At 37.9% G+C, this 25,464-nt stretch overlaps 2 protein-coding genes across 7 annotated transcripts in view; one reads left to right on the top strand and one right to left on the bottom strand.

The window, feature by feature from the left end:
- Positions 1-6,396, bottom strand: part of CRYZ (crystallin zeta) — a 36,003-nt gene extending 29,607 nt beyond the window's left edge. For all 4 annotated transcript variants that reach the window (XM_007079244.3, XM_042997588.1, XM_007079245.3 and 1 more), the window contains exons 1-2: positions 6,286-6,396; positions 569-685 (exon numbers count right to left, since the gene is read on the bottom strand). In XM_007079244.3, the coding sequence (XP_007079306.2) occupies positions 569-679 (111 nt within the window). In that variant the 5' untranslated portion in view covers positions 680-685; positions 6,286-6,396. The remainder of the gene's footprint in view (positions 1-568; positions 686-6,285) is intronic.
- A 70-nt stretch (positions 6,397-6,466) lies between these two features.
- Positions 6,467-23,827, top strand: TYW3 (tRNA-yW synthesizing protein 3 homolog). Of its 3 annotated transcripts, XM_007079243.3 has the most exons (7): positions 6,469-6,722; positions 9,240-9,320; positions 11,680-11,778; positions 12,008-12,079; positions 14,333-14,466; positions 20,225-20,315; positions 23,273-23,362. In XM_007079243.3, the coding sequence occupies exons 1-6, from the start codon at positions 6,549-6,551 to the stop codon at positions 20,301-20,303; spliced, it is 639 nt and encodes a 212-aa protein (XP_007079305.1). In that variant the 5' UTR covers positions 6,469-6,548; the 3' UTR covers positions 20,304-20,315; positions 23,273-23,362. The 3 variants fall into 3 exon arrangements, with proteins under 3 accessions (XP_007079304.1, XP_007079305.1, XP_007079303.1); XM_007079241.3 differs by lacking the exon at positions 20,225-20,315 and having other exon boundaries at positions 6,470-6,722; positions 23,273-23,827; XM_007079242.3 differs by lacking the exons at positions 12,008-12,079; positions 20,225-20,315 and having other exon boundaries at positions 6,467-6,722; positions 23,273-23,827.
- The last annotated feature ends 1,637 nt before the right edge of the window (positions 23,828-25,464 follow it).

The following is a 25,464-nucleotide window of genomic DNA, read 5'->3' on the forward strand; positions in this document are numbered from 1 at the left end:
AATGAAACTCTAAAGCTAGGATGTAGCCAAACTGTAAAAACTCATAAGGTTCAAGTTTCGTTAAGGAAATGAGACTTAAGAGTTACGGAAGGTGCAGTAATAAAAATACATAATTTTTAATGAGAAAGTATATCGTTAAAGTCACAGGAAATGAATAAACTCTTCATTTAAATTCCCTTAAATCATATATGGAAAAGCATGTATGCAGAAGAAAATTATTTTCCTACTGTGCACAAAAAAGAAATCATGGAAGTTTGTAATAGAATAACTTGTTCAACAATACTTATGATTTTATCCAGAAAAAATCAATTACTGCCCTGCATAGATGATTCCCAACTTTAACAATTTTCTTGTAACAGGATATTTTTCCTTTTCATAGATCTACTTCACTAACTGTTATAATTACGTTCTCTTTGTCAGACCTCATATATATCATCAGTATAAACTCTGTCCTAATTCAATGTCTTTTACAAATTATTGTGAGTCTGCTTCTTTTGGACATTAACCTGATGTGCTGGAGACTCACACTCAGTGTAATTATTGCCTGTTTTTATGTCATTATATCTACCTGGTGGTCTTTTGGAGTTGGTACTGCCACATCTGACTGGAGTTTCAGCACTTCTGGTCCACCAAATTCAAAAACTCTAATTGCTCTCATCAATTTCAGTCCAGTTGCCATGGTGACCTAGATACCAAGAAAAAAAAATTATGTATTGTCATATGCATCTAAGCTACCATTATGTTTTTTTTCCCCTGGAGGGGGTAGATCAAACAATTTTTCAAACAACAATTTAAATCTTGAGCTTACACAGATCTCATTTCATGTTTAAGAACCTTTCATCTTACAAATCCTTCAGCTACAAAGCAAAATACTTCATACTACTTCCTGTAGGGATTCAGTGCCTTCAACAGGGGAATCAAACATGCAAATAAAAACATCTGGCTAGACATAGAATGATATAATATCTTAGGGCTCTTTTTGTGTAAGCTTGTGCTGCAACATCTTAGAAATTTTAGGAGCTGATGCTAAGTTTTATTAACATTAGAAAAATAGACCTTCCATTAGATTACGAAATATTTCAAACATACAGAAAAATATGAAGAGTATTTATAATAAACACATTTACCTCCCACTCTGCTTTACCAAATCTTAATATTTTAAAAGCCCAGAACATTATAGACATAACTGAAGCCTCTGAACCCATCCCCAAACCCATTTATAGCCCACCCTTTTAAGAGGTGATTATTACCATAAACTCGGTGCCCCCCATTGCTAAGTATGATGTCATACCACTACTACACATATATTCATTAGTGAAAAATATGTGCTATTGTGTTGCATGTTCTCAAACTTTATTTAGATTGGATCACACTGTACTTAATTCTGCAACTTGCTTTTTCCACTCAACATTAAGTTTTTGAGATTTATCAATGGTGAAACACTTGGCTTTGTGAAGTTCATTTACTCTCACAAAGGAGGAAAACATTAAAAACTAAAAATACTTCTTTGTATGTAATCTTTTATAAATTATAAGGGTCATTTGCAGTTAACCTTTCTGTCCTACCACTGTTGTTATTTTTGTCTACCACTGTTATTATGAAATGAAAACTCAGAGCTAAAATAAACTCTAAAAAAAGGTAAAGGACACTTGAATATAAATAGGTAATGGGGCATCTGGGTGGCTCAATCAGTTAAGTGTCTGACTTTGGCTCAGGTCATGATCTCACAGTTTGTGAGTTCAAGCCCTGCGTCGGGCTCTGTGCTGACAGCTCACAGCCTGGAGACTGCTTCGAATTCTGTGTCTCCTTCTCTCTCTCAGCTCAGAGCTCATGCTCTGTCTTTCTCTGTTTCTCAAAAATAAATAAATGTTAAAAAAAATTAAAAATAAATAAAAATAGGCAATTATGGAAATTTTCCATACCTACAGAGATGTAATGAAAGGCTTTTGACTGTATCTCCATAACTTTGCTTGTGTGTTATCACAATTTCTTGAAATTAACCACATCAAATATTTAGTTAGATTCTGCCACCACCTAGAACATTGTTGCTAACTTTTGGAATAATTATATTCATCAACCATGAATAGCTGAAAGATCAAAAACAGTTGCAGAGGAGCACCTGGGTGGCTCAGTCCGTTGAGCGTCCGACTTAGGCTCAGGTTATGATCTCGCGGTTTGTTGAGTTCAAGCCCCGAATCAGGCTCTGTGCAGACAGCTCAGAGCCTAGAGTCTGCTTTGGATTCTGTGTCTCCCTCTCTCTGCCCCTTAACTGCTCACACTCTCAAAAATAAATAAACATTAAAAAAATTAAAAACAAACAAAAAAACAGTTGCAGAAACTAGGACTTGAAAGAATTCAGACTTTTACCATATTGAAGCTCAACACAGGGCTACTTAGAGTACATGCTAATGATAAAATGTCACTGCATGTACAGGAGGTAATCAAGAGCATTCGGATAGTGTTATTAATGGAAAGTTCTTGATCTAATTAATCAAAAGTTGTATCATTTTAAAACCCTTGAAGTGATGCAATATAGTACCTAGCACAGAGGAGTAAGTAAATATTCCATTGCTAGAAGGCTATTTAGCAATGACACATCCTGAAGGGAAGACCTCAAACACAAGGAGGCGGAAGCAGACAAACAACACAAGCCTAAGGTCACTGTAGAGCAGTGAGGCAGTCCTGAGGGTGACACCTGTGTGGAGTGAGGACTAGGAAAAGGCAGTTCACTCCGTAACTACCAGCAGTCTCACGACTATATTTCTATTTGGGTCTTCACTCAGGCTGGGTATTTGTTAGACAAGAAAGTGAAAATGTAAAGACCAGGAAACAGAAACAACAGCAACAAACAAAGGTTGCTCTGATCAGAGTTTTCCATTCTGGAAATAAGAACACAACTTTTTTTTTTTTCCTTTTTGCCTTCAGCATAGTGTTATAGAAAGAGTATGGGCTTTGGAATCTGACAGCTTTCAGTATGAATTCCATCTCTTATCATTTACTAGCCATATGGCCTTGGGCAAGGCAGTCAACTTTTTTGAGCTTCTTCATCTGAAAACTGGCTAACCACTCAGGGTCACTGTGCTAGGGACACAGCAAGCATCAGGTACTGAATCTGGCAAAAATGTTTACTCTTACATATAATAGATATCATTATTCCTTTCCTATCTATTTTCTCCTTTCCAATTTCTTACTGATTAAAATACTCTTGATTCTATAATTCCATAATCACTTTTGATTATAAATATTTGTGAGACTCAGATTATAAAAACAAGACCTTGGCCTCAAAGAATTCAGTCTAGAGAATCCTTGACACATTAATATCAAATGTTGTTATTCATTCAACACATATTTTGTGAACATTAACTGTAAGCGAGGCACTGTGCTAACCTCAGAGAACAAAAAGGGCAAAGAGAAAATGTCCCAGCCCCCCTCCTAGCTCCTGCTCACTCTGCTCTCATTCCTTCCCACAGCTACATACACTATGTAAGATCTGTAGCTCCTTTTCCACTTTCTACCTAATTCCTACCTATTTCCTTCTTTCAAACACTCGCATCTACCTTTTCACCAACAGAAAATTATTATTATCATTATTATCCTCAAAGAACTGCAGCAGTAATAAAAGCAAAATTACCCTGAAATAGGATCTCTCAAAATTATCTAGCACATACATTTCCCCTGCTACATTTGACATCTACCAAGTTGGTTGAAAAGAACAAAGGAAGGAGGATACTCATCCTTAATAATGGATTTAGAAGACCCTGTTGCCTTGTCCAGTACTGCCATCTTATCCTATCCAGTTTGTAAGGAGACAGGGCATAACCTTGACAGCGCTGTCTTCTACTTTGCTTCTGTCCATCTTATTTCCCACTGAGCCTTTGCCACTATGATTGATTAGGCTCCAATCTGCACAAATTGCCTCTGAAAACCCCCTCAACTACCCACAGGGTCATCATCTGCTTCATAATACATAAGGTGATAAGTCAAAAGGAATAATAAAAAGAATAAAATAATACAACACACTAGTAACAATTACAATTCTTAAACCCCTGTAATACCTTAGTTCTTCTACAAAGCATGCCTTGCATGTTCATTGGGATAATTATATTCACCATAGGTTAAAAAAAAAAAAAGCAACCATTTAATTGTATGCAGAAATGGAAATAAAATCACCATCCATTTTATGGATGAGAAAACATTCCAAGAGGTTAAGAGGTCACACAAAAGCAGAGTGAGAACCCAAGTCCTCTATCTTAAGTGTTGTAAAGTGATTTTTCTTCCCTTTACTGTATAATCATTTTCATCTCATCCTTTGAAATGTCGGCATAGAGGAGCCTTAATTTCTTAAAAATATACTTTATAATGATGATAGCTGAGACAGGCTGAGCTAGAAATATGAAATTCAACTAACCTGAAGGTAGGATTACATATTTTATGATTAAGGCATCTGCTCAGAGTTTGAAATTTTCTTTTTTTATTTTTTTTTAATTTTTTTTTTTTTTTAAATTTTTTTTTTTTTAACTTTTATTTTTTATTTTTGAGACAGAGAGAGACAGCATGAACGGGGGAGGGCCAGAGAGAGAGGGAGACACAGAATCTGAAACAGGCTCCAGGCTCTGAGCTGTCAGCACAGAGCCCGATGCGGGGCTTGAACTCACGAACCGCGAGATCATGACCTGAGCCGAAGTCGGACGCTTAACCGACTGAGCCACCCAGGCGCCCCAGAGTTTGAAATTTTCCAAATGCCTAGAAGTTCGGGAGATCTACTGTTGATACACAGAACATGACTCAATTAGGAAAACTAATAATTTTCTTATCTGTAAAATGGGGCCAGTATCCCCTAGCAGAGGATCCCTGTGAAGATTAAACTGCAAGAGCACACAGGTGAGTGCTTCAGAGCACGCCCAGCATGCAATAAGCTCTACTATTCAGGTTAAATCATTTGCATGTCAGCAGACCTGCCACCCTGCTAGTGTATTTAAATATAAAATTTAAACCAGAGGATCCTGGTTTAATTTTTGGTTGTACTTTTTACCTATAAAAAGTTGCCAAGTATACTTCGCAAATCAGAATTTAAAATTCTTCCTCAAATCTTTTCTATGCTCTGTTTGAATTGTTTGGTTTCAATAAAAACTAAAGGGATAGGGTAAATGTTAGAAATATATGTTAACATGGAATGAGGAGATCAAGTCACAAAGTCAGAGCAAAGGCACAGTATGAGAGAAGAGCATTAAGTGAAATTAAGAATTGCTGGCAAGACATAAAAAATAAGAACTTGGCAAGAGAATCATTACTAAATGTGCTGTTGATCAAGAAAGACTTATGTAAGCCTTTTTTTTTTTTAATTAGCCTTAAGCCAGAAATACTAAAAAAAAAATAGAAGTACCCTAAGAAAAGTCTCTCTAAGGCTATAGGTTACTCCTCTGGCCTGGATCTCAGTGCCCACTTCTGATAAGAGGGGGGCGGCAGGGTGTGGAGAAGGAGTTGAATGGATAATTCCAAACCCCTCCACGTTCTGGGAAGAAAAGATTGGATGGAACTGGGCAGGCAGCTCTCTGGGTTCAGGAAGAGTTCAGTGGGATTTGTTGCTGCTGACCAGACACGGTGCGTGCGGCTGGCTTCAGTGAGAATTGCACAACCTTTCCCGCTGGCAGTCCAAACTTTAGCCTTTAAACAGTTCAAATATTAACACATTCCCTGGTCACTGAGGTTAAGTCTCGTCTCGGAACTAAGTGAACATCAAACGATGTGTTTACGCAGTGTTCTTTAAGTTTTTTGCCTTTGAAAATGATTTCAGGTGGGGGCCACGGGGCAGGGGAAGCCAAAACACTACGCATTTCTCTCCAAAAGTAAGACAGCAGCTCTGATGGCAGAGCCGACATAGGGCTGGGCTGGAGCTCCGCAGACGCAGGGACAAGCCGTTGCCCGCCGGGCTGAGCACAGGGGCCACGCAGCCGACGCGCGCGGCCGCGGGAATGCCCACGTCCAGGCCCGGCGGCGGGGGCAGAGCCAACGGCGCCCTGCTGTGTGCAGCGCAAACGCGGATCTCACTGGAGACCAGGGCCGGGAGGTCGCGGGCATCAAGTTAAAGTACCCGCGCGATTTACGCCTGAGGAACAAGCAGCCCGTAGAGGAAAACGTCCTCGGCCACGAGCTCCTTTTGCAAATTCTTCAGGAGGACAGAACGCGGGGTAGGAGCACCACCTCAATCAACTCGGCCCCTTTTTGGACAAGCGGCGGGGAGATCCGCTGCCTGGACAACTAACGGGACTTTTTAAAACCACTTACCCGGTTCTAGAGAGGGGAAGCAAATTCTGCGAGGGCTCACTCAGATTCCACAAAAAAGGGGACGGACCTGGGCGTCTTCTACATTTGATGGCTCCTCCTGGTCCGCCCGCCTCTCCCCGCCCCCAGACGAGGGCGCAACCAGCTCCCGAGCTCGGAACGAAGAGGAAGTTTGGGCCTTTCCGGCCACCACCCGCTACAATATGGCTTCCCCCAGGGAAAGGCGAGACCTAACGTCAAAGTGTAGACTCTAAATCCTTCCTCACATGGATCGTAACGCAGAGTTCAAGAGATGGAAGGCACAGGGTCTGAGCAAAGCAGACCTCAGCCGAAAGGGCAGTGTGGATGAGGATGTGGTAGAACTTGTGCAGCTCCTGAATGGGCGAGAACAGTACTTCACCACGAGTTCCTGCGCTGGGCGCATCATCCTCCTAGATGGGGTGAGGCCGTTTTTTGTCCTTTCAGTGCCCACTCTGTGGTGTGCAACACCAGAGTCCTGTGCCCACCTAAACAACACCCCAGTCCGAACACCCCAGTCCAGCCTGTGTTTGTCCTTCTGATGGGTAGTCTCGGCTTCTTTATGAAACTTACAGGTTGAATTAAACCAGTGCTTCTAACACGTTAATGTGCCTATTAATCATTGGGAGCTTTTTTATAATACAGATTCTGATTCAGCAATTCTTGGGTTGGGCTGATATTATGCATTTCTAACAAGGCCCCAAGGGATGCGGAAACTGGTGGCCTGGGAATGATCTTGAGTTGCAAAGGTTAGAGAATTTGATTCTGAATATTAGGGGGAATTTAAAGACTTTTCCAGCTGGGCGAGGCTCCTTTTCTCTTCAATCGTCCTATCAAATCATTGTTAACTACTTTATAGAACGTCTCCAGGGTTAAGGAGTTTACTGCCTCCTGGTGGTCAAATCCCTTATTACAGCTCTGGGAATTTTTACATTAAGCCGAATACAATAGAATATTTGGTATGGTGTAGTCTGAGATAGTGGTCAAGCCCACAGGCTTTGGAGTGATAACTGCTTAGATTTTAAACCAGTCATGGGACTTATTGGCTATGTGACTTTAGGTAGATTACCTAAACTCAGCCCCTCCCTGTTCCATGAACTGAGAATAATAGAGTATTTGCTTCATAGGGATTCTGTGTAAAAGAAATAGGATAATTTGAAATGTTTAGTTAGCATCATGTCTGTCCCATGTTAAGTTCACCGTAAAAGTTAGCTCCATGTTAATTTTAGCGTTAGGACTAAATTCAGAGCATGAAAGACAGCACATTCATAAGCTCATTCTTTAGATCCCTCATTCACTGATAATTTGCTGATCTCCCAGGTTAGAAGGGCCTGTATATTTTTATATCGCCTCCATTGCCTCCTGAACAGTGGCACTCCAGCTGGGCTTACTCTCTTCCACCATTTCTACTACACTGTTTTACCTAAATTTCTGCAGTGTTTTTCTAACAGGTCACTGATCTACTACCTTAGGCCCCAAACTACGTTACGTACTGTTAACAGATTTACTTTCCTAAAGATGACTGTGTATGTCACTCATCTATGCTAAAATCTTTTATTACACATTTTTCACCATCAGAAAATCCGAACCCCTACCCTAGTATACCTTTCAACCCTTCTGCTGCTCCCTTATTTTCTGCTACTTCTCTTCATGTTTATCTGTTTACTAAAACTGAACTGTCATTTCTCAGATTTACTGGCCTTTGCCTTTTTCATGTTTGTTTTTCCTGAAATGTTTTCCCCCATCTCTGTGTGTTTGAGATGTGACTCCAAAAACTCCTCTCTCCCATCTGAACACAAGCATACACACCCACTTGTAAGTAACAACTGCTTCTCCTGAACTGCCTTAGGACTTTTTCAGAACCTCTTTTCATTCTATGTAGATTATTTGTTTTCACTTAGCCTTATTTCAGGAAGGAATTGCATTGAATTACAGAAAAGCAGTAGAGGAAGAAAAATAAAAAGTAGGAAAATGGAGGTGAAGGGAGTATAGATAAGATGAAGCTAGAAATGGCATTAGTTACCAAACATGCCCCCATATTCTATAAATTTTCTAGAGGTGGGCCACACATTTGACTCTTAAGATTTACAGCAGCCAGCATAAGATCAGATAAATGTCACTCAATGAAAGCAAACCAGTTATTCAGGACAAGCAGAGCTTTTCCGCTTTTCAAAGCCAGATAGTCAAGTCTCCTGTGTACCCATTGTAAAAATAGTTACTTTGTAGAAGTACAGTGATTTACAAGTACTTGTGATTTACTGCATTCTCTTTCCAAGAGGGTAGGATCTGTTTATACCCAAAGAATCTAATGAACTTTAAAAATAAACATTTCCCAGTTAATAAACAAACAAACAAATCTGATGTTTAGGTATTTGCCTTATTTAAACTTTGACCTTGCAGTCCTAGCTCTGCCCTTTGGGACTACATATAAAGTCTAATCCACATGTTACAAATATATGCCTCTAGAGGCTAGAGACATAAGGGTATGAACAGCTGAGGTGTCAGTAAAAAGTAGTAAGCCCTGTGTGGGATTGGTATAGTGCTTTCTTAACAAAAGGAGTTCAAGTTGTTTTTTTGTTTATTTGTTTTTTTAATATTGTACAAGTCAAATAAAACAGCTAGACTAGAGTACAACTCAGGGCCGCTAGTGCACAACCTCTTAGAATAATCCCTTTTCTCCTGACAAAATCATGACCATATTTCAGAAAATATTAAGTTTTTATGATAAACAATTTATTTTCTTTCTATCTCAGCTAATTTGGTTTCATTTTTGTTTTGGGTTAACTTTACCCAAAGCCTATTGAATTGTTCTCAGTAATACTTAAAATTACCACTTGGGATTATTCACCTAAGAAAGCTTAGAATTATGCTATGCATTGTATTTGTTATTTTTATAAATATGATAGAATTAAATTATATTTATTATTTTTTTATTTTAGAATATAAATGGTTTTGAGGTTCAAAAGCAAAACTGTTGCTGGCTACTGGTCACACACAAACCTTGTGTAAAAGATGATGTGGTAAGTTTTTATATATAAATTTATATATAAACTTTTAAAATTTATTTATTTATTTACAGAGAGAACACACAAGCAGGGGAGAAGGGCAGAGGGAGAGAGAGAGAATCGCAGGCAGGCTCCACACTTAGCGTTGAGTCTGACCTGGGGCTTGAGCCCACGGCCCTGGGATCATGACCTGAGCCGAAATCAAGGGTCTGATGCTAAACCAACTGAGCTATCCAGGCGCCCCTAGAAATAAACTTTTAATTCATAGTGACATCAAATAAAGAACATAGAACACTAGAGGTAGATTTATGTACACAGTCATAATGACTGAAGATGAGAGAGCCTGAAGAGAATTCATTACAGTGGCTTTTTGATTTGTAGAGATAAAAGTATGTATGCATGTGTGTGTGTGTGTGTGTGTATGTATATATATATATATATATGTGTATATATATATACACACACATATACATATATATACACATATACATACATATGCATTACTTGTATATACATTTATATACATATACACATATGTATGCATTACTCATATACATGTATATAATTATGTATGCATTCCTCTTGGACATAGAGAGTTTATGGATATTGGACACATAGATCAAAAATACAGGAATATTGGGGCGCCTGGGTGGCTGGGTCGGTTAAGCGTCCGACTTTGGCTCAGGTCATGATCTCGCGGTCCGTGAGTTCGAGCCCCGTGTCGGGCTCTGTGCTGACAGCTCAGAGCCTGGAGCCTGTTTCAGATTCTGTGTCTCCCTCTCTCTGACCCTCCCCCGTTCATGCTCTGTCTCTCTCTGTCTCAAAAATAAATAAACATTAAAAAAAAAAAAATTTAATAAAAAAAAAAAATACAGGAATATCAGTTCTACCATTTGATGACTTTGTAACATGGAACAAATTATAGGAGAAAAGAGCTGAGTGAAAGGGATTAGCACTATCTGTATATTACCAGCATACTGATATAAATAAATTATACATTACTGGAGTGCCTGGATGGCTCTGTTGATTGAGCATCTGACTTCAGCTCAGGTCATGATCGCGCAGTTCATGCATTTGAGCCCCATGTCATGCTCTGTGCTGACAGCTCAGAGCCTAGAACCTGCTTCAGATTCTGTGTCTCCCTCTCTATCTATGCTCCCCTGCTCATGTTCTGTCTCTGTCTCAACAATAAACACATTAAAAAAATAAATTATACATTACTTATCTGGTTTGCTTCTAGAAAATCTTCCCATCTGTGCTGAGTTATTTAGTTTCCTAAATTAAAATGTTTAGATGAAGTTCATATAAGTTTCTATTAGGTACTTTACCCTATGTGTTTATATCCTCACATGTTGTCTTCAGGGTGCTCACTCAGTCTCCATCTCCTTCTTTGGGTCCTGGTTCTTTCTGCATATCTACCCTTATTCTTTTCTGCTGCAGATAAGCTTTTGCAGGAAAGTTAGCTGCCGGCACGCCGTGCAGAAAAAGATTCTTGCTAATATCCAGGTGTCATTCCCAGAGGAGTCTGACTCCCCTTGCTTGGGCATGTTCACCCCTTAGATCAGTTATTTTTGCCAGTAGAATGAAATGCTATCCTTGATCAGTCCTGGGCACTCGGCATCTCTGATATTATGATAGCAGCAGTCATAGTGTTAGGATCATGATTGACAGTCCCACTGGAATCAAATGGGATGAAGAAGAGAAGATACTTCCCAGGGATACTAGACGGACAGAAATAATAACTGCCTTGTATAAATTCTAGTTCAGACATACATGTGTCTCAAATCTCAGTCTCACAACAAAGCATTTAAAGAGCACATTCATAACTTATTCCTTAATGAAAATCTGTTATGGAATTAAATAGAATACTAGTTTACTGTCCAAGTAATGGTTGGAAAGAATGACACAAAATGTTTATGGGAGAATTAGAAATCAGGTCTTTTATTTTTTATTAAAAATTTTTTTTTTAATGTTTATTTGTTTAGAGAGAGACAGAACACAAGTTGGGGAGGGGCAGAGAGAGAGGGAGAAACACAGAATCCAAAGCAGTCTCTGGGCTCTGAGCTGTCAGCACAGAGCCCAACACAGGGCTCGAACCCACAAACTGCAAGATCATGACCTGAGCCAAAGTCGGATGCTTAACCAACTGACCCACCCAAGTGCCCCAGAAATCAGGTCTTTTAAAATAATAAGCAGATTAATCAGTTTTTGGAGATGGAGGACCAAAAAAGCAGAGTAAAAAGTTTTTGCAGAAAAAGGTTGCTGGATGAGTCTGAATGTTTCTGGGAAAAACTGAAGTTGCATATGATAAAGGGTCACCAAAGAACAGAATCATATTTTTGTGTCCTATTGCTAACATTTTTCATTTATTTAGATTGTAGCTCTGAAGAAAGCAAATGGTGATGCCATTTTGAAATTTGAACCACTTATTCTTCATGTGCAGTGTCGACAGTTACAGGATGCACAGATTCTGGTAAATTTTTATGATTATACTTGAATTTATAGGTATGTGGGTAGATTTAATTTTAAAATTTAAATCTACCAAAAAAAAAACCAATGCAATGTTAGTTTAATTAACTAGTTTTTAAATTTAATTATAGATTTGGGGTTATATATGTTTCTTCAGTTTATGTAGAGCTAAATAATCAGAGTTTATCTGATTAGCCAGATTATCGGAATTTAAACAGTTTCTTTTCTTACAGCATTCAGTGGCAATAGATTCTGGTTTCAGGAACTCTGGCATAACTGTGGGAAAGAGAGGAAAGACTATGTTGGTAAGATAACTTTTGGCAAAAAGCAATTCTTTGGGCACAGAGTGACTCAGATTATAGAATAACCTCATTAGATTCTAGCCTTTAGTCTCTCCTTACTCAAATCTTCTTGCCATGCCCTTGCCCAGAAAGCTTCAGTACCTTACTCTTTGCTACAGAGCAGAGTCCAGAGTTCTTAGATTTGCATCTGAGATCCTATACTATCTTCCTCTATTTATTTTCAACCAGATTCTCTGTGCCCTCCTCACCATAGTCAAAGCTGAATTTAATAAGTACTATGATATAGTGGAAAGACTCATAGGCAGAGGGCCTATAAAGAGGGTCTACATGGGTATTGGTGGCACCACAGCTGTTCTGTATTAGCTTGGGCAAGCTCCTTAATCCCTTAGGATCTGAATTTTCTTAGCCATATTATGAGTCCAGCAGACTACTGCCCTGGGACCAAGTCCAGTCCACAGGAGGTCAGATCCCACTACTCCCACTTGATAAGTTATTGTCTAAAGTTGCTTTTGTGTTACAGTGGTAAAACTGAGTAGTAATGACAGATATTTTATGGCCACAAAGTCAGAAATATATACTATCTATCCTTTTATAGAAAAAGTTTACCAACCCTGGACTAGATGATCTTTAAAGACCTTTCTATGCCCCCAGCCTCTGAGTCCTTTTCCTGGCCAAGCCAACTCCTAGCGATTTTGCCCTGTTTCCTGTAGCATTTACTATTTGTAATGGCATGCATTCTTTGCTTTTGAACCATTTCAGGTTTTCCTCCATTCTAGCTCCCTAGACTTTCCTATTTTTCTATTTTAACAAATTGCCCATTCTCCAAATAGAGATGGCGTACAAAAGAAGACATCTATAAAAAAAGCATGACTAAATAGAAAGTCAGAGTCCACAGTACTGGTTTGTGTCCCACCCTGTCTCCTTCCCCTACACTGCATCTGGTAGCCCAAGCAAGAACAGAGTTGTTCTTTCACTTTCCTTTCCTTTGTCTTCCATATTCAATTAATTACAAGTCCTATCACATCCACGTCTAGTTTCTTACACCCGACCCCACCTGTTCAAGCCCCTTGTTACTGCCCCTACATAAGTCCTCATGGTCCCACACCTCAGTCTCCTGACTGGTCTTCCTGCTATCCATCTTCTCCGTCAGTCACCCTGAGCCATTACTATCAGAATCCCCCTTTTTAAAAAGTCAGGGTCTCCATATATTTCCCCTGGTATTCAAGGCTTTCCCTAAGGCTTTACCTAAGGCTTTACCTAAGGCTTTACCAAGGCTTTACCTTAGGCTTTACCTAAGGCTTTATGCTCCTCTTCTGCTAGCATACTTCTGTTCCAGCCAGATAGAAAACTATCTGTTGTTTCCCAAATGTATCATGCTCTTTCATGTCTCCATGACTATAGATAAGTCGTTCTCTTGCTGGAATACCCCTTGCCTCCATTTTTATGTGTGGTGAAATTGCATTTATCCTTCAAAATCCCAACTCAAATGCTACCTTTCCCATGAAGCCGAGGCCTCAGACTCAATTAGTTGCTCCTCTTCTATATTTCCCTAGCATCGTGTGTATGGGTATATGTACACGCATGGGCATATTGCACACATACGTGCATGTGTCTCTCCTGTCATAGCACATGAAACATCGTAGATGCTCTTTTGTAAAAGTCTATTGAGAGAATTTTTATTTCTCATCATAGTTTTTGCTGCTGTTCTTAACCTATTTCCATTGTTTGGATTTACTTGGCACATGCTGACTATTTCATCAACAGGTTTGCCAAGATGGGCAACCCTCAAGCCTGGAAAAAGCAGCCACTTTGTGAGATAGGACGGGCTTGGTTTTTTCTTATAACCACACTCTGCTCAAGCAGCACTAAGAGGCTCTTCCGCATCCAGTCCATTTTGATTTTCCCTTGAAGCTGCTGTTGAGATTTCATTAATTTCTTTTCTTTAAATAGGGCATTAAGTCTTACTAAGCTTTAGTGAGACTGAAACTGTTAAAGTGATTGGATTCTTGGATATTATCTGCTTTTCTGAAAAACAATGTGTAGAATGACTTTCTTCAGAAATAACTTTGTGTTGGGAAAATCTATTTAATCTCCTTTCATTCAATTGTGTTTAGCTAAAGTATATTAAAGCATAAACTTAAATCCTGTAATGGAACCCAACTATCTTTAAACACTGCCCTGACTGGGACTTTTCTTTAGTTATCTTCAGTGTCTCTAGTACATAAATCATTGTATCTAAATTGTTTGTCCTCGTAGGCTATCCGGAGCACACATGGCTTAGAAGTTCCATTAAGCCATAAAGGAAAACTGATGGTGACTGAGGAATATATCGACTTCCTGTTAAAGATAGCAAATCAAAAAATGGAGGAAAACAAGAAGAGAATTGAAAGGTATATTAATTGGATAGTTCCATGTTACTCTTATATATCTAGGTCATCTTTGAAAACATTGATACATACCATCTTCAGTTTATACTCCCAACTACTTTTCTATTTGTAGCCTTATCACAGATAATAAAAAAAAAAATGATCAAAGTAATAGATGAGAGTAGCCCAGACTGTAATGGATACTAAATAGAGCATAAAGGGGAGGCTCCATGGAGGGCAGTGGGACATGACTGCCAGCAACATGCATAAAGGTGAGAAGCATAATCACTCAGGTAAGAGAGCCCAACAGCGACAGGGACCATAACTGATCAACTTGAAGGCAGCCAGGGAAGAGGGACACACTGCCCCCTGGATGTGTTCTACTGGAGATTACCTACAATCTCTTTTTGAGGAAAGCAATCTGGTTAATTTTAGTCTGATAAATATTTTACATATTTGGCTGGTTCTTAGGGATTAAATCTAGAATTGCCATAATTGTTCCAGTGGGAAGGATTATGGCTATCAATTCACATCTTTAGACTTTTCTTCTTCTTAAACTTTACCTCCTGGTAAGTAAAACTCTTACATTACTTTCTTCTCAACTTTTTCCTAAAAACCGAGTTTTTGACATAAAACAGTGACTATGATGCTGCTTTTCTTACATGAAGGTAATGCCACTGAACTACCATCAGCAAGATGTATACTTCTGAGTTATTCAAGGAGTGATGGTCAACTTCTTGTCGTTTGGAATTTCCTTTTTCTCTTCTCCTTGGTTACCTCACAACCAGTCAATCCTTGCCCAAGTAATTCTTAAGTCATTCTTCTCTCCCTATCTGTACTGTCACTTTCCTTATTCAAGACCATTGCAATAGCCCTGTTAGCTGGTCTCATAGTAGCATGCTTCTAATGTGTCTCTCTGCTAAGCCATTCTCTGTTATCACCCTCAGAATCCTGACTGCAGGGGCACTTGTGTGGCTTAGTCAGTTAAGTGTCTGACTTCTGCTCAAGTCATGATGTCATGGTTCCTGCATTACAGCCCCACATCAGTCTCTGCACTGACACCTCAGAGCCTGCTGGGGATTCTCTCTCTTCCCCTCTCCCCTTATTCTCCCTCTCCCTCTCCCTCTCTCTCTTTCTCTCAAAATAAATAAATTTTTTAAAAAGTTAAAAAAATCCTGACTAAAATGCAAAGGAATATTATTGTTCAACTTGCGTGCGTAACATTCTTTAATACCTACAGTTTCCTTCTCACTCCCTTTGGAGAAGCTAAGGCTACAGGTGCCAATGGTAGCAGTGTAAGACGGTGGAAAGAGAGAGAATTTGGACCCAGAGGCAGAGCTGAGTTTGATTCCAGGTTCTACCACAATTTACTCAACTCGCTTGGCTTAATTTTTCTTGTGTCTAACTTGGGAGAAATACTTGTCTTAAAAAACAGTTTTAGTATACATTAAATAGCATATGTAAAATGACCAGCCCTATCCATGTCATGTCATGGATTCTCAGGATAGAGTAGTGCTTTTCTTTCTTCACGGACACATATAGAAAATAAACCTACAATCACATCACTACCACCATCCAGGCTTTCTCAACCAGAGCTCCTCATTTGAACCATAGAATTCACAAAATTATTCAAGTGACTGTTTCTCATTTCTCTCAACAATGGTATACATCTTCCATCCTAGATACGTTGGAGAGAACTTAAGTCATTATGTACAGTGCATGTCTTAGGGCATTAGAGCTTAATTTTCTGGTGTAACCCTGGTTGAAAAAAGCAGAGGGGTTACCTGGCTTTGAGCAAACATTCTAAATGAAGTGATAATTTCAAGTAAGTACTGAAGAGCACCCAGCCACTTGAGCAGACTACAGAGTTTGAACTACATGCAGGTACTTATTGGTACCATTCCAAAAGTTTACTACTTTTCTTAGATCATATTCCAGTGAGACTCTTTGCTAAAACATAGGAAGTAACAAATCAGTTTCTCTGTTTCCTTACTTGAATTTCAACAAGATTATAAATATAGCCCAAGAGCAACTAACTATACACCTGGCGAAGTTAATTGAGCCACGTTCACCAACTATAAAATCAAATTATACTTTAAATCCATTGACTCGAAAATATGTTTTGAGATTATAGTGTGCATGCTGCTATCAAGAGAGCCATGCTCATCATATGAAATCAGTGAAAAATTACAGAAGGGTAAAAAGTGTCTCAAGATACTGATTAGAAGATTACATGTGAATTCAGAAAGGGGGAACAAATTAGAGAGTTCCTGTGGGAACAGCTGTACATCCAACCAAAGGCAGAGAAAAGTCACCCTTCTGATGTTGAAAAGTGAAAAAATAATAAACACTGGAGGTGATAAGTCATGCAATCAGAGAGAGTACTAAAATTGGTTTGTCGTAGGACCAAAGTTTCACAATTCAAATGACTATAGTAGAATTTTTATAAGTCAAATCCTAATGAGTAACATTTCAGCAATAAGAAATGATCTAGAAATGCGAAAATTAAAGTTAACAGGTAAAATGTTCTTAATATAAAAAGGTCTTGTTTGTGTAAAACAGTTCCCCAGCCCACTTCTTAGTGGAAAGAGTAAGATACATTCATACATAATGGTTTCTAGGCAAAAAATACCAAGTTTGGAGATCTATTTACTACTAATTACAAGAGGAAGGCTATCTTTGGATCTATTAATAAGAGATCAAGACAGACTTGGGTCAGATGAAACCACATTTGGCTATGAGTACAATGAAGTTAGTCGTGTTCTTCTCTTCACCAACTGTGTAGTAAGAAAATGCTAAATATAGAGTAAAAGGGCTGAGTACATTGGCATATAATACTGTTGATAAAGCAAATTGGAGAGAAAAAGTAAATGAATCGATATCCGATGGTTGGTTGTTTTTTTTTTTTTTTAACTTTTCTTTTTTATGGTAAAATATATGTACATAAAATTGACCATTTAAACTGTACATTTTGATGGCATTAAGTACATTCACATTGTTACTCAGCCACTACTATCAACACTATCCATCTTCAGAACCTTTTCATCATCCTAAATGGAAACTCTGTACCCATTAAACAATAAATCCCCATTCCCTAGAATCCCAGCCCCTAGTAACCACTATTCTATTTTCTATTACTATGAATTTGACTCTTCTAGGTACCTCACATAAGTGGAATCATACAATATCTGTCTTTTTATGTCTGGCTTATTTCACTTAGTATACTGTCTTCAGAGTGTATCCATGTTGTAGCAGGTATCACAATTTCATTTCTTTTTAAGGCTAAGTAATATTCCAATATATTTATATACCACATTTTATATATCCATTCATTCATCAGTGGATGTTTGGGATTTTTCTGCCTTTAAGCTATTGCGAATAATGCTGCTATCAACATATTTGTACAAATATCCAAGTCCCGACTTTCAGTTCTTTTGGGTATAGACCCAGAAGTAGAATTGTGGGATCATATGGTAGTTCCAGGTTTAATTTTTTGAAGAATTGCTATGCCGTTTTCCACAGGAGCTGCACTGTCTTATATTCCCACCAGCAATGCACAAGGGTTCCTTTCCTTGCCAACACTTGTTGTCTGTGTGTATGTGTGTGTGTGTGTGTGTGTGTGTGTGTGTGTGTGTGTGTGTGTGTTTAATAATGTCCATCCTGATAGGTGTGAGGTGATGTCTGTGTGGTTTTGATTTGCATTACCCTGATGTTAGTGACATTGAGCATGTCTTCATATACCTATTGGGAAGAAATTCTCTTATATCACTTTGCTCCTTTCCTTCCTGTTTGTGGTGCTCCTTCTCAGCTTCCTTCTGGATTTCCCTTATTAATCTACCTGGTGGTTAAGTATTACTGTTCTCTAACACACTGCCCTTGGCCCATTGCTTCAGCTACTTCTCCATATAAATGGTAGGTCTTCCAAATTTCTCCCAAGTCCCGAGCCTATATATACAATAAGCTTTTGAACATATCTAACTAGAATACTCACTCTATCAGCCTTTCTTTATTATCTTTCTTATCCTAGTCTCAACCCCATAGCCATTGCCTTCGTTCACATTTGTTTACCAGCATTATTTACCATTTACCAGTTATTATTTACCAATATTATTTACCAGTATTTATTTACTATCATTTATCAGTATTATTACCACTCAGGGCAAAACAGAAATGTGAACTGTGTTGAATTACAATTATTTACTTGTACGTATGTCCTTTTTTTCCACTACAATGTGGTCACATGGGAAATAGGACTGACTTCTCCCTGTCACCAACCCACCCCCCACCACGCACACACACGCGTGCACACTTTAAATACTCTTATCCTAAAACCTTACATAGTGTCCAGCTCATAGTGGAAAACCATACACGTGTATTGAATTAATAACAGACAATAAAAGAACTTAAAAGTTAACACATTAAGTGTTCCCCAAAGGCAAAAACCGTTTCTCATTTTCTGAATATCTGGCATGAGAATAGTGGTTAATAAATATTTGCTAAATTCATTAACTGACTTTTTACATCAACAGTGCTACTTACAAGGCTTCAGAGCCTTAGATGATTATTCTGGAAGATGTGTAGGATGGCTTACAGATAGGGCGAGCAGGTGTAGGCTCTTGCTACAGAGTCCCGGTGAGAAGTTAATAGGACCCTAAATAGCAAGATGAATGGGAGCGATAGTGCAGAGTGTAAACTGAACATGGAGACAGACTAGAAATGGGGGTAGAGAGAAGGAAGAGGCAAGGATAACAGAGGTCTTAGACTCCCCACTGTTGCTAGTCTTATTTTTAAAATGGAATTAAAGCAAGTAAATAACTCGCACGTTTCCCTAGGTACTTCAGTCAAAAGAAGTAAATAATATAAAGTGAACACACACACTTTATTTTTGCATAGTTCCCCCTGGATATTCCCTCCCTTCCTTTTTTTCCTTTCCCATACCTAGTCCACTTCTGTCCATTCTTACTATTCAGCCCTGGCATTGGGTTTTTTTTCCAAGGAGAGTTCCATGATCTCACTCAAAGCAGAGTACTGCCAGTGTGCCCCAACTTTGTCCTGTCTTTTTTCATGGCATGCTGAATGTGTCTTACCAGTTCTGCAGAGCCCCTTAAACCCTGAGCTCCCTGAGGGCACAACTGGGTCTCTTACTTCTCTTCCCAACACCTGGCACAGGCAATGTTCACATGCCTGTTTTTTGAATAAAAATGCTTGAGTTTAATCCAGTTAAAATCTAAATACATTTTTATGAAAATAGCCACCTTTGTTATTTGTGAATAATGGAAGCCTAAAAGGTATGAAATTGTGTCCAGCTTTCATTAATTTTATGTTCCTATTTAAGAAATCAGAGAAATATCAGCTCTTTATTGCAAGTGGTCCTCTAACTGACCTGAAAAACAAGAATTCATTTTCCCAGGGCTGGTCTGAAAAATTCTGTCATGAAGAGAACTAAGTACAAGTTGCCCTGTGGCATGATAGTCTTGACTGCAGAAGTAGAGAAACTGAAGACAATTTGATTTTCTTAGGGGGTAGGGAAGACTGTTGCCTGTGCATACATTTCCTTTTATCTCCTGAGCTCTTTTTGTTGCCTGTGAGAGCTGAGAAAATTGCACTTTGAGAATTGGGCTGTAGAATGCTGTGTAAAGGGGCATCATACGAGGGCAGAGCATGTAATTGCAAAACAAATTTCTGAGTTATCGAGAGAGATAGTTTCCCAAAGAACTTTTTAAAAATTGTCTTAAAAAAGGAAAAGGAAAAAGTATTTGAAATATTTATTCTTGGCTTTCAGCACAAAGGGCCTTTGTTCCATTTCACCAGTTGTTTTTTGGTACCCCACGGATGTGGCTTTGAATTCTGAGGTTCTTTAATGGAAGATTAAAGTAAGGCACCTGTTCCTCTTTAATTACTTTTTTTTTTATGTAATTGCCAAGGTATTTTACACAAGCTATTAATTCTCTGTGATCATAAAAGAGCAATTTAATCTTATCTTTAATTTTCTAGGAATGAAGTATAATCCACAGAAAAAAAAAACAACACTTGGTTACCTGAGTCTAAAGTTCAGAGTTGGGTGGGAAATGGTAGAAAATGAACTTGCACATCATGGATAATCTCTTATGATCAAATAAGGGTGATTCACACCATTTTGTGGTATCAATTTTTGGATTTATGTTTTATATAAAATGAATCATTCTACAGGGTCATTTTATTAAGCTATTCTAAATAGACAGTGTGGAAGATGAGAAGAAAACAAATCATTGAAGTCACCCAGGATGATGGTAAGACCTGGAGAGAAAGATCATGCCAAGTATAGAAGTTTTCATGAATGTAAGGGACTGAACAAAATACCGGTAGATTGGCATGAGGGGCAAATGAAGGAGTTTCGTCTGGTGAAGTGTTGGTGAGCCAGCTGAATTCTGACCTCACCTCAACTCTGTGTTAGGTGGGATATGGAAAGAATAAGCGTCTCCACTTGAGAGGAATGCAGAGCAGATGGTGTCTTTGTGGGGGGACCAGATTTCAGTTAAGTAAGGATATAAGGGGTACATTAAATTAAAAGACCGTTACCATGGAACAGCACAGGGTCTAAAAAATTATACATCAGTTACTATTTTTCAAAGCCTTTTGCTGTACCTCCTACTATACTGTTTTTCCTTGTACTATACCTCCGTCTTTGAGATTGATTTATTAATTGAAGAAATATCTATTGAGTACCTATTACTTGCCAATCATGGTGTTGGGTATCAAGGTATACAATGGTAAGTACATAGTACTTGAAATACGGACAGGATATGTAGCATTCATGTTAGGTATGTATTAGAATTGTGTGGAATGTTTGGAAACAGGTGAATATATCTTGGGTTTTTTTAGGGCAGTTTAGAGCCTTTGCAAGTATAACTTAACCTGTTCGTTGAATTTAAGATAGAAGAAAATTGGTCCAAATAGCCATCTATCGTATAGGTCTCAAAATTCCCTGTCACAGTTTGCCGTTATAATAGAATGTAAAGCGTGATGAGATCCCCACAATGGCAAGGGAATTCTGAGCTTCCAGATTACTCTAATTTGGGACCTACTATAACACATCCATATTCACCTTTTTGTTCAGCATTTATTATTTGTTCACTTATTTGGCATATTTTTCCCAAGTGTGTCAGCATCACACTACAGTTTAAGAATATTAACAGAAAACAAGATAGATGGGGTCATTGGTCTCATAGAGTTTATATTCTGTAAAAATAGTCATATTGAGAATTTACTTTGTGCCAGGCACTGTGCTAGGTACTTACATATATAACCTGTAACCTCCTGACAACTTAGCTTGGTACAGGATAATACCCACTTTTATAAACGAGGAAATCGAAACTCAGTAAAGTTGGAATTAGCCTGGCTTAGCTTTCCCAGTGGAACACATCTGAAGCACATGCAACACACCATGCCACCTCTCTGCCTTTCCACATATGCGGAAGGCTACTGTGTGAGGCAGAGCATTGTATTAGGTGCTAACACGGAAGAAGAAAAGACATGAAGAAAAATTTTCAGGGAGCTAACAGTTTGTTGTACCACAAAATTAACACTAACATGGAAGTAGGAAAATGAGGAAAGGAAAAGAATAATTTATATTTAAAAAATTAAGATAGCTGATAAGCAGATGAAAAACAATTTCACTTGCAAACAAACAAAAAATAATGGGACATTGTTGTCACCTATCAAAGTATGTTTTTTGATGGTAATATTCAATATTTGAGTGAAGTGGTCTGTCAAGTATTGCTATTAGAAGCATATTTTTTGGGGGAGGTGCCTGGTGGCTCTGTTGGTTAAGTGTCCAATGTCAGCTCAGGTCATAATCTTGCAGTCCCGTGAGTTCAAGCCTCGTGTCGGGCTCTGTGCTGGCAGCTCGGAGCCTGGAGCCTGCTTCATATTCTGTGTCTCCCTCTCTCTCTCTGCCCCTCCCCAGCTCGCACTCTGTCTCTCTCTCTCAAAAATAAACATTAGAAAACATTTAAAAAGAAAAAAGAAGCATATTTTTTTGAACACCCATTCTGGAAAACAAGTAGTATTTATCAAGAGCTTTACCATGTTTGTACCCTTTAACCAGGTAATTACATTTCTAGGGGTCTGCCTTAAATAAACAGCTAGAAACTCAGGTCACGTTATTTTTGAAAATGTTTGTCACACTGTTGTTTGTATTAGGGAAAGTTTGAAAATTAATTAAGGCCAATCTAGATGACATAATGTTATACTATCATTAAAAAGTGTTATTCTGTAGTTTATTTGATGATATAGAAAAATTTTTCAATAAATATATAACAGAAAATGTAAAATTTTATATATAAAAATTCTGTAAAATATAGTAGATATATGGGTGCATGCATAAGTACCTTAATTCAGAATATATTAATAAACTGGAAAGAATTAAAATATTGACAAGTTATTTCTAGGTAGTTATATAGAGGTAGTCCGTATTTGTAACCTCATGTATTTGCCAAATTTTTGAAAATGAGATTTTATTACATTTGTGATTTTTTATAAAGGAAAATAGTATCTGTTCTGTTTTTACCTTCTTTGTTTGACTCCTACACGTGGAATAGAATTTGAGGTAGAATACCAATTGTCAAGAGGTGATTCCAACCAATTTTTAGGAGTGTTCTTAAAAAACTGAAAACACATTTCCTAATTAAATGATCATACCAAAAAGCAAGAAGCGTATTATTTCCCTAACTCATTTTATATTTTAAGGTTAATACAAAACATAAAATTTATATAACTTATAAGTTCTAGATGTATTTCATTCATGCTATTTCAGAACATAGATATAACAATAGTATTTATTTCTTTATAGGTTTTACAACTGCCTACAACATGCTTTGGAAAAAAAAACTATTACTAACTCACATCCCAAAGAGAAAATCAAAGACAAAAATAATTCATCATATACTCATAAGAAAAAAAGAAACCCAGAAGCATGTGGCAAATGTATTGAAGAAAATGATAAAGAACTTGAAAATGATGATGATCCAGGAATCAGTGTTACTATCTTCCCTGAAGATTACTAAGATTGGGTCTTGGTAGTGTAATGTTTCTAATAGATATTCCAAAGCTGCTCTTTATAGAGTATTTTAGTTTCTTGAGCATATGAGCCACTCAGAAAAGCAAGATTTATTCTTTCTCTATATTTTAGAGAAATCCCTAACTTTTAAAAATAGCTGTGTATAATATTTGCTTATTAAATACCATCTGTTTTAGTCACATAGAGATTTCCTTGCAAAAATAAAATTGACTGGGGCACCTGGTTGGCTCAGGCAGAGGAGCATAGGATTCTCCATTGTGGGGTCATGGGTCTGAGCCCCACGTTGGGCATAGAGATTACTTAAAAATAAAATCTTTTAAAAAACAAAGCAAAATTGACTTTTTAAATGACTCTTTTTTTTTTAAGTTTCAATTTCTACTTCTGCAAAACACAACTATAATACTCTTTCAGTTGAAGAACCTTAACATTAGGAATACTTGAGTAAAAGTCATCTCCACATTTTACTTCTTTTTAACTTTGAAATCTCCAGCTTTTAAAGGGGGATAAGTCTGCTTCTTGTTGCCATGGAGTCCAGTAACAAGTTCTTCCCTTTCTTTTGACCTTGTGGAGAAAAGAACTGATAGGCTTTTTGTTCAGGACAAAATACCTGAACCCTGTTTCTCATTATTTCTCACAACCCAGAGCTTGCCACTGACACACGGTCTCTGTGACACAGGTGGGACCTAGTTTTCCACTAAACCTGGTCAGAAATGATAACTTAAGACATAGGAATCTTTGTAGAATCTTTATATACTATTTTGGAGAATTTCAAGGAATCGGAAACCTTGGGTTTGAGTTCTGACTGCTGCAAGGAGGTCCTTGAGCAAATCACTGAATTCCCAAGGCCTTCTCTTTCCTCTTCTGCATAATAGCAGTTCTGACACCTGCTGTATTTACACCACAGGAGTGCTGACAGCATCATGTTAAATAAAAATGAGAAAGTTATTAATAGACTTCTGCATATATGTTACCATTTACTTTCCATTTATTTTCATTATAAAATGAAGATCCTTCATACCGTATTTTCAGAAAGTATCAAATTGTAAATTTTATATTTAAAGAGAAATTACTAGTTAGTCATAGGACTAAGGATAAAATTAACCAGAATATCAAGAAAAAAATTATACAACGTAGTAAACATTGTGATTTTGCCATTTCTTAGTATTTTTATAATTTGTCTAAGTTTTCATGTAAATATGTTTAGATTTGCATCTCCGATGCTTACCTTCTGAGATCTGATTTTGTACTTGTATTTTTAAAATAGGTAGACTTCATAAACATCTATTATCCTCTAAGTAAATGCATCATGGATAATGGCCAAGGAGCTTTAAAGTTATTGAGAGATTTTTCTTTGACCTTCATAATAAGATACCGATATTTACTTTCCTAATTTCTTTTAGCATCCTTACAACATTTAGGAAGTCTTCCAACACAATCTTCTCTTTCATTGTTCCAGAAAGAAGCTCCTTGGAGTCCTCAATCTCCTTGCCATCCTGCAGCATTTGGTGCTGTTAATTATTCTTTAAAAAAAATTTTTTTCTATATTTATTTTTGAGGGAATGAGACAAAGCACTAGCAGGGGAGGTGCAGAGAGATGAAGGAGACAAAGAATCTGAAACAGGCTCCAGGCTCTGAGCAAGAGTTCAGCACAGAGCCCAATGCGGGGCTCGAACCCACGAGCCATGAGATCATCACCTGAGCCAAAGCTGGACACTCAACCGACTGAGCCACCCAGGTGCCCCAATGCTGCTGTTAATCATTCTTGCATCCATGGGCATCCCGAACACTCTTCTCATTTTCCTGTTTAGGGCAAATCCTTCTCAGTTCTTTTTTTCTAAAACCCTTCAACAGTTTTCAATATTCACTGCACCTTAGAATCATCTTCAGAACTTTGGAAAACTACAGAAAGGATCTGAGACTCTCCAGGGAGGGACAGTAAGCATGTGTACTTTTTTTTAAGCTAC

Source organism: Panthera tigris, chromosome C1, assembly GCF_018350195.1.
Source record: "Panthera tigris isolate Pti1 chromosome C1, P.tigris_Pti1_mat1.1, whole genome shotgun sequence".
In the NCBI taxonomy this organism is placed as follows: domain Eukaryota; kingdom Metazoa; phylum Chordata; class Mammalia; order Carnivora; family Felidae; genus Panthera; species Panthera tigris.

Bases quoted from the DNA above. Each gene is read 5' to 3' on its own strand.
- TYW3 (XM_007079241.3), top strand. From the start codon at position 6,549: ATGGATCGTAACGCAGAGTTCAAGAGATGGAAGGCACAGGGTCTGAGC. The intron at 6,723-9,239 runs GTGAGGCCGTTT...TTTTTATTTTAG, and splicing joins GCATCATCCTCCTAGATGGG to AATATAAATGGTTTTGAGGT. The intron at 11,779-12,007 runs GTAAATTTTTAT...CTTTTCTTACAG, and splicing joins TACAGGATGCACAGATTCTG to CATTCAGTGGCAATAGATTC.